Consider the following 9,718-nt stretch of genomic DNA (forward strand, 5'->3'; position numbering starts at 1 on the left):
ATTCTATTGTATCCCAGGTGAACAGTACATACCAGGACGTTAGTGTGACCAATGTGTGTTCAGATGGGACGTTGCACTGCCAGCTGCCCAGCAGAGGCACCGTGAAGCTCCATGAACTACTGGATAAAATACAGGCTTTCTTCCTATCCCAGGTACGCATGACATCACAAGTGACAGGTTAGTACTAGTAGTGGCTGGTAGTTTTTCAATTAGAGAATGTAGAAGAATTGTTATTTTGAGCAATGACAACAAAATAGTCTTTAGTTTTGGGTCTGAGAGCCTACATTTCATCCAATGGTGGTTTAGATTGACCCTACAGCTTTGAACTTACTATGTAGATGTATTATATTACTGAAATCTGAATTCACAGGCTTTTGACGTGCATTCATGATTGTATTTGAACTGGTGTAGTTAATTTATAAATGGTTCATTTTAGAGGTGCTCCGATCGATCGGCAACCGATCGGTATTCACTCAAAATAACTTGATCGGTGATCTGCAATTTACCCAATCTGGAGAAACTGATCTTAGTGGTATAAAGTCAATCAGATATATAGTATATTTTAATATCTTTGTGACAGGCCTAAACAATCTCCCCTCCTTCCCACACACGGTAACAGTTTTGACGTGGGTTTTGACATATATTAATTTGGGAAATATTCAATTTTTTTCCATCAGTATCGTTCGATTTAAGGTTGGGCGATATACCAATATTTTCCTATCACCCATCTGGCCCAAAATCGCTGATGGACGATTTATGTCTTTAGGTTAACATCAGAGTCCTCATATATGCTGGGTGTTTGTTTTCAGGTGACGTCAGAGTCCCTGGTTTCCAGGCCTTACTATGGCAAGCTCTGCCTGTCCCGCTACAAAGACAAGTGGTCCAGAGCAGAGGTAAGAACCTGCACGAGAACATCTAGTATCTCCACACATCGTGGAAGAATTATAATAAAAGAAAACATGCAGAGGAAAACTCCCTCAGTACTCCATCAGATTTGTTGTTTGTGTGTTGTTAGATCACCAACATCCATGGCAACAGAGTGATGGACATCGTGTTCATTGATCTCGGTATACCAGCCTCTGTGTCGGTGACTGAGCTCAGAGAAATCCCCACACCCTTCCTCAATGATCTCACCGTCATACCACCACAGGTCAGTTGCATGTGTGTGACACGTGCGCTTTAATACAGGTTAAGATGTCTTCCAGCCATAAGGTGCTCGGGTGACTTCCATCCATACGTCTGCCTGTCAGTCCAAAACTGTCAAAATACCAAACCTTCCTAGATGTGCCTGTGTTTACAGCACATTTATTTCTTTTCAAAACCTTTTATTTCATGAAACAAATTGTCGTGAAATGAATCCAATTCGTGTTAGTGTGGCAAAATGTGATATTTTAAAATATCACTGGAGAGTGATCAAGTTTAAATAAAAAAATCACCATTGCAAAGTCGTTTCGTCCTTTCGTCCAACAGACCTCGGCGGCATCCTTATGCACACGCAGCAGGGCTTAATATGTTGAAAGTTGTAAACTTGATGTAAAGATTGTGAAACTACGGTATATTAAGCCACATTATTCTCTCTCTCTCCCCCAGGCTATTAGATGCTGTCTGGCTGACTTGACTGGCCCAGTAGGGAATTCTGAGACCGTTCTTTGGCTGAGAGAAGCTTTACTATACACCACCAACTGTAGCATGAAGGTACACACACACACACACACACACACACACACACACACACACACACACACGTGTATATATACACACACACACACACACACGTATACACACACGTATACACACACACACGTATATATATACACACACACACACACACACACACACACACGTATATATACACACACACACACACACACGTATACACACACACACACACACACCACAAACCGTATCATGCAGGCACATTGTAGCCCTTTAACCCATTTAGGCCTGACGTCGAAATGGGAAAAAAAAGTATTCTGAAAGAATATATATATTCAAACATTTGTGCCACAAGCTTGTAGATCTGCTATTTTTCAATAGCTAAAGTATAACATAATGCTTAGTTAAAACACAAACAGGTTCTCGTACAGAATGGGTTAACAAAGATTTATAATGGAAGCATCACGCAAGGCATCATCCTATTTATCAGTTATGGGCTCATCAGTGACTTGCTCAAGGGCATTTTGACAGGCGGCCTTGAACCGTGAATCCTGTTCCTAGGTGCAATCCCATTCAGGGTGTCATAATCTCTCCATGTTTACATAATCCCAAAATGTATCCACAAACGCAATGTTTGAATATAGATGTTGATGCTTAAATGAAGTGACATTTCTACGGTCAGTGGGGTTGGTTTTTAAACACTTGAACCCTCCCCCCCCAATTCTGTGGGGAACTTGTAGGTTTTCCCACAAAGCGATTTGGTATTACAGGAAAGAGTGCAACAAGTACAGAGCCAACTCTGATCAACTTTACCCATTAACAAAATCATCACAAATTGAACCTCAGTCTGGCTGTCTCCTTATCATTCTCAGATTGTGCAGTTAGACCAGGTGAAAGAGGACAGGCTGGTCCACATCTACCTTTACCCCAACTCTTCTGGAAGTCAGCGGGACAAGAGCTTCAACCATCAGCTGGCCCAGTCAGAGCTGTGGCTACGACTCACGGAGCAGAACAACAACATTGTCGAAGTCGGCAGCCCCAACCACCGTCTGGACTCTAGTACGGCTAAGTGCTTAACTACTACACCAAGACTACACTAGTCTTGGTGAAACTCGCTTGGATGGTCAGAACGATGAGCTGTGACCAAGTCATTGAAACAACTCTAATTCAGAGTTGTTTTTTTAGAGATTATTGTATTTCTGCTTTACTGTGATAGAAAGCGGGAGATATAGTGGGGATGAGATGCAGGAAAGAGAGCCTCTGGTCCGATTTTAACCCGGGCCACCTGTGGAAATAAATGTAGATTTTATTTATATGCTTTACACTTTACCAGGTTTACCAGTAGCCAAGGCCCAATTAATTGTTTGAATGACAATAATCGGTTACGTGCAGGATGGCTTCTGGCCCACTAGAGAGTAACCCAAATGTCTCTTTTCTGATACTTCAAATGATTGTTAATTTCAAGCTACTACATAACAGGCAAGTTTGTCACATTTAGTAATGCATACAATTGACTTACCTATATAGTATAATTTTGATGTCTGTCATTCATGTTGAACAGTTTATTCACCTCTGGACAACAACACACAGTAGCTTATAATAACTGGGTCAGAATTAAAGACGTGCAAGGATGACTCACAGGCTGTTCATACTCCTTATAGGTGATGATGACTCTACTGTAGTGGAGAGGTTGAGCAGACCAGCCCTGAGACCCATCAGCTCATCCCATCGGGACCAGCTTGAAGTGGTCAGCCCTGCCAAGACCCCCACTGCTGTAGAGGAGCCACTGTCCCTGCCCCCTCCACTGGAGGCTCCCCGGGTGGGTGTCCAAAACTGTTACTTTTCTCGATTAAAGTTAAAAAATACTGCTTTTGATGCTTTTGTGTGATGCATGATCAAGTAGGGCATTCATTTACAAAATAAAACTCAAACATATAAAAACCACCACCACATAATGGTGTGTTCACACTTACGGCTACCAAAGATTTATGCATGTGTCCTGACGAGCCGCAACAATATCAAGGAACTGGATCATGTAAATTTGTTTCCCCATTACAAACAGGAATTGTGTGCAGAGAGAAGATGGTTAAACAACACTTGGTCATTTTGTAGCTGCAGTTGAAGCCAGCTCAAATTGGATTGTAGATTTTGTAGCAGCTCCAAACGTCTGCCGTTGCTTTGTATCTTCACGTCGCTGGCTTCCATTGAAAATGAATGGTGCATGAACACAGCACAACACCTCTGCAAAGGCTATGCACTGCAGTTATGTCATCTCCACCTGATGTGTTGGGTAGAAGTACAGTACTGTGGCTTAAGTGGTTATGAAAATGCCCCGCCATATGAATATTATTTTGATGCTTCCTCATTGTTCTGTCCTTTATCCATCCATTCATTGGTGTTGTAGGCGGGTCAGAACCTGGACGTATACGTGTCTGTGGCTCTTCACCCGGGCTACTTTGTGGTGCAGCCGTGGCAGGAGCTGTACAAGCTGTCTGTGCTGATGGGAGAGATGGCTCTCTACTACAACCGCACTGAGGACACCTCCACAGACACACTGATCCACAAAGGACACGTCTATGCCGGGAAAGTGGACAAGACGTAAGTGGCAGTTTTTCTCCCCCTCCATGTTGCATCTAGGGTCAACAAACTGAAATAGTCCAGCGCTATATATATTATTTATTGTGTAATTGCACATGGAGAGAAATTAACGGTTCAGTCTTGCTCAAGGACACTTCACACCAGGAGGCATAATGTTGCTTGCTTACCTTGCGATCATTACGAGAGTCTCTAGAAGCGTTGATATTTTAAACGAGAGGCATGTTAAAGTCAGAAATGAAGACGGAAGTATACACATCTGGTCAAAACCACGGAGAGCTCCCTAGATTAGGAGAGACGAGCCTTTCTTTCTGAGCGCTAAACAAGGAAGTGAACGCCAGCGCGCATGCGTGAACAGCAAGGAGTATGGTGCAGAAGGAGAGGCCAACGCAAGAAAAAATTCTGAATATTTTTTCCCCCGTTTGATATCAATGAAAAAGCGCTAGGCCGTTTGTACACGTCCACTGGATCCATAGGTTGGATTAGTTATGACGGCTGTACACGTTGTACGGTCTGAAGTGGTTAAAGCATCTTTTTCCCAACCCAATATCACCTCTAGCACAGTGATTCTCAAAGTGTGGTCCAGGCCGAGACCCCCAGGGTTCCATGGGGTCACCAGCTAAATTATTAGTATCAGAGTTATGGCCATATGTAGCCTGATGCATGGTAACTGGGGCTCTTTGAAATGAAAAGGTTTGAGAATCATATGTTCTAGCATCACAGTGAATTCAATGTTATGTTCCATTAGATCCTGCAAATCCTGTACAATTTGTCATAGAATAGTCGTGCTTGTTGTTTCATAATGTGACATGTTGCTCCAATAAACCTGACCTGTCTGTCTAGCTGGCACCGTGTGATGGTGAAGGGGGTTCTGACCAACGGACTGGTGTCCATCTACGAGTTGGACTACGGCAAACACGAACTGGTCAGCTCTACTCAACTCCAGCCTCTCATAGAGGAGTTCAGACAGCTTCCATTCCAGGCCATCACCGCACAGCTGGCAGGTGAGTTGAGTGCAAAGCAATGTAAAATAGTTTAAATGACTACATGTCATTTATATAAACATAAATGTTTGGAGTCAGACGGTGGTGATATTAACACAAACATTCCCAGGATTCCCAAAATAGGAGCTCTGGGGTGGCGGAAAGACATGGCCGCTTTTACTTAGAGATGGGGAGGGGTGGTGACACGCAGTAAAGTCAAACCCACGGCACACTGCTAGACTGGATTACCAGCCAAGGTGCCCAGACGGCTACGCCAGCCGCCCGGGCCCAAAACATTTCTGATGGTAAACATTGCTATAGATTGTTCAGTAACTGGAGTATCTCCAGATCTCGAAGAAAGCGGGGGGGCGAGGGCAGCGGGAGGGCCCCCATGACGATTATCTCTGGCTGCAACTAATGATTATTTTCATAATCGATTAATCTGCCAATTAAACGATTAATTGGATTAGGGCCAGGGCTCCAGCGTGCGACTTAATAGGTCGCATATGATACTTAATTTCTTAACGTGCGAGTTAAAATTTAACGAGGTCGCACCAGTGCGACTTGCAGGGAGGAAGAAAAAAAAACATCCCGTGGTGCTTGCCCATCCCATTGATAAAAACATTGGACGGTCGCCTGACGCCCAGTGTTGTCCCTGAACGCGTTCAAAGAACGATCGTTCACAAATACCCACCAACGGCAATAAGCCCTTATACGACACAAATTAACTAATACTTCTCAGCTGTACAATTTCACTGGAGCGCGCAGCGCGCATGTAACTGCATGCAGTCATCTACGCAGACAGCCGACTCCCGACCCAAACACTGAGGAGGTAAACTTGTTGTTTGATTAAACATAACATAATGTGCCACGAGAAATGGCTTCCAATAGCTTGTTATTTTTCCATCGAGGAGGTATGTGTCCATACGATCGGCCAACCAAAGACATTTCACTCCACAGTGAGTGAAGCGCACTGATGCCCGATTTATTCTTCGTCGTACGTGTTCCGTGCTGAAAATAGCTGATCTACAAGCTCACAAAGCGTTGCGTCCGTGACGCGCTGTGAGCTTGTAGATCAGCCATTTTCAGCACGCGGAGATATGCAGGCACTGAGAACATTCAGAAACTTTTGCCTTCACAATAAAAGCATGCAGCTTTCACAAGTTGGGCCATGAAGACAAGTAAAATTAAGAATTCGGTGGCATTTCACATTGCAAAAGAGCTATTTTTTTTCCAAAATGTACAAATATTATAATAAGGAATTAATTTGGATAATGGTAATGGAGATATTGTAAAAGTATTGCCTTTATTGACTTTTGAGTGACTTGTTGGGTTGAAACCATCTACTCTACAGTGTTTTGAAGTACAACCAGGTAGGTTGCTGTTTTTTACACAGTGACCTTTTGTAGGGGGTTTTATGATTCAAACCTTTAATGGTGGAAACCACTACATAAATAAATGGCGCCCGATGTGGGGGCATGATAAGGTCATGTATTAATACCACGCAAACCTAATTTGTGGTGGCGCTACCAAATGAAAAGGTAGGTGGCACCAGTGCTACCTGTGAAAAGGTTAGTCTGGAGCCCTGATTAGGGCACTTATTTAGCTATCACCTTGTAGATTAGGTTATTAGGTTATTTTAGACATGTTTTAACAAAAAAAAAGATTAAAGATGAATAATTCATTCAAAGTACATTCTTTATTACATTTTGCTCAGCTGCTGATTAGGCTGCTATTCAAATAAAAGACAAATAACATCGAAATAAATCAAAGCCACCTTTACTCTTACTGCATACATTTGAGTCTTTATCAAAGTTAAAACATAGTTACACATTGTCAGTCTAAAAAGTAACGGTACTCTTGTTTTAAGCATTATGTTATAATTTAGCTATTTGAAAAATAGTGAAAATGTGGTGCAAATCTTTGAATATATTTTCTTTCAGACGTTTTTAACTCAAATCTTTGCTTCTGGTGGGTCCCTGGAACAACATATGTTCAGATGGGGGTCGGTGGCCAATTACATATAATTTGTGGGGTCCTTGACATGTAATATTGAGAATCACTGATATAGAAAGTTTATTTAAAATGGGTTAAACGTAAATGGGCTATTTGAAAAGAATTATGCCAGCCATATTTTGTTTTTGATCCTATAATCCTGAATGCAGGTGCAGTCAGATATTGGCATTAATGTTAATGTACAATAGACTCTGCAGGTAATCCCTTTCTTTAAGATGTTGAAGGTAAAATGGCCTTAGAGGTTTTCTGATACCATGTGATTCTCCATTATGTATCATGCTTTGCAGTCGCTACTGTGCATGTGCAACCACCATCAGATTGTAAGGGAAGGCCGATGGCTGACTCCTCTTTAGCTTAGTTACATTTAACACTGGAAAAACGAAGTGGGAAAACACCCACGATTAATTGCAGCAAAACCTCCAGCGATTAGTTGCCGATTCGATTACTAAATGAGTTGGCAACTAATTGAAGAATCGATTTTATTACGAGCCTTGGGTACAGGCATAAGTTCCGACATACTAACAGTCAGTTATTAGTCCGATACTCTGAGTCTACCTCAAACACTAACCGCACGCGGGATGAAGTGCACTGTCTTGTCTGTCACCTCACATGCAAATAGGTGTTTCTGTGGCTACCAAGGTGGGGAGGGGGACTTTTTTTTTCCACATTTTTTTTTACGTTTCTCAGCCGTGTGCACGTGCAGACAGATTCAGATTCAGTCTCCAGAATGTTTTTTGTCTGTCTGTGGCCTAATGCATATCAAACTGAGGGGTACTTGCTTAAGAGGGATATTATTATTATCCCTGTCTGCACACCAGGTGTGGGACAGCAGCAGTGGTCCGAAGAAGCCTCCAACCTGTTCAGGAACCACGTGGAGAAAAAGGCCCTGGTAGCCCAGGTGGAGAGTGTGCAGGAGGGCCCGGAGGTGTGGGCACGCAGGTAGGTTGCTCACAATTATGACCACATGCGTCTAATCACAATCACTTGATATAATAACCGTGATTATTTTTCCATAATCCTTTCCACTTTACTTGGAAATAAAATTCATACATTTTCAAACATTATAAAAACTTGCCAATATGCAAGCTCAACGCGATGCATTAACGGCCTTGCAAACGGCGAGTGATAAAACGCGCCTCAGTTCATTTTCAATGAGACCTGCGTTTTTTTTTTTTGCGACAACGCAAGCGTATTTACGTGAGCGGTCCCGTGAATTTGTTGCACGCGTGCTCATTACGTGCACACGCGATTCACCAGACCTGGATTCGGTTTTTACGCTTGCTTTGTTGCGCTGCTCTTCAACAGACCTGGAGGAGACCTGTGTTGATCCAGGCAACAACGCCTACTTCCTCGCTTCACGTTTGCAAGGCAGTTTGGAAATGCAGTTTGGCTATTTCCACTATTTTATTTTGAGAGTATAAAGTTATTAAATGTCTGCCATTTCTCCATATACAGTATAAGTTGTGAGTCAGTGTAAAAAAATAAATAAATGTAATGATAGTGACTGAGTGACATCCCTACTTTAACACGCAGGCTGACGGTGTACCTGGTGGACACCAGCCAGGAAAACAGTGACGTGTGGATCCACAAAATCATGGCAGACATTGCAGAGAAGCTGCCCACCGCTGACTAGGACACACTAAAAAGTTATTTTATTATCGTTTTGTTTCTGCATGTTGTTGTTTGTATTTGAATAGTTTGAGTTGGGAGCCTTTTGTTTGTGGTTTAAATGCATGTTTTCTTAAATTGTCATTTTCTTTAATAATTTGAAAAAGACTTATGTTTCAAATAAATGTGTAAGAAATGAACACTTCGAAACTCTTTTATTTAAGCACCATTTTTATCTAAGCAAATTTCTTAAGAAGGGGGAAATGGCCAAAACCTGGTGTCCCAAGACGGGGGCACCAGATTTAACGTGGTTAAAAAATAGGGATAGGATCCGACAGGAAGCACGCACATCTCCAGAACTTCTACAGGTGCTGGTCAAAAATATACGTACAATGAAAAGGAAGGGATGTCCACACACTGATTCACTGCTCCCAGGAAAATTCTTTATTTGTATGAACGTTTCGACCCTTGTGGGTCTGCATAATTAGACATACCTAAGCCAAATCCATGTGTCGGGTCTGCTGTAGCAGGGGCATGGTTGAAAACACATCAGGCTCTCTGCTGGCTGGCACCCTTGTCATTAAAGACATAGTTCAGATTTTTTGAACTTAAGTTGTATGAAATACTTGCCATTAATATAGTGGTTGCAACTGTATTAATTGATTGCCCGAGTCCCATGGTGGGAGTTCTGCTCTGGTTTTGGTCAATATTAAATAGTTCCGGTCATTTTGTGGGGGGCACTGGGGCCACGCAGTAAAAGTAAATTAATCCACAAAACGAACGTTATTTGTATTGTTGACCTATTTCTAAAATATTAGCGCGACTTTCGTTCAACTTTGACCCCTCTATCACATGGAACT

General features: G+C 42.4%; 1 protein-coding gene across 3 annotated transcripts in view; it reads left to right on the forward strand.

Annotated features, from left to right (window-relative positions):
* Positions 1–9,058, forward strand: part of LOC306922435 (tudor domain-containing protein 7A-like) — a 33,510-nt gene extending 24,452 nt beyond the window's left edge. For all 3 annotated transcript variants that reach the window (XM_079500036.1, XM_079500038.1, XM_079500037.1), the window contains 10 exons: positions 18–152; positions 810–893; positions 1,016–1,150; positions 1,591–1,695; positions 2,529–2,715; positions 3,318–3,475; positions 4,061–4,254; positions 5,095–5,255; positions 8,069–8,189; positions 8,784–9,058. In XM_079500036.1, the coding sequence (XP_079356162.1) occupies positions 18–152; positions 810–893; positions 1,016–1,150; positions 1,591–1,695; positions 2,529–2,715; positions 3,318–3,475; positions 4,061–4,254; positions 5,095–5,255; positions 8,069–8,189; positions 8,784–8,883 (1,380 nt within the window). In that variant the 3' untranslated portion in view covers positions 8,884–9,058. The remainder of the gene's footprint in view (positions 1–17; positions 153–809; positions 894–1,015; positions 1,151–1,590; positions 1,696–2,528; positions 2,716–3,317; positions 3,476–4,060; positions 4,255–5,094; positions 5,256–8,068; positions 8,190–8,783) is intronic.
* The last annotated feature ends 660 nt before the right edge of the window (positions 9,059–9,718 follow it).

The sequence above is a fragment of the Electrona antarctica genome (assembly GCF_951216825.1).
Source record: "Electrona antarctica genome assembly, chromosome: 4".
Lineage (NCBI taxonomy): Eukaryota > Metazoa > Chordata > Actinopteri > Myctophiformes > Myctophidae > Electrona > Electrona antarctica.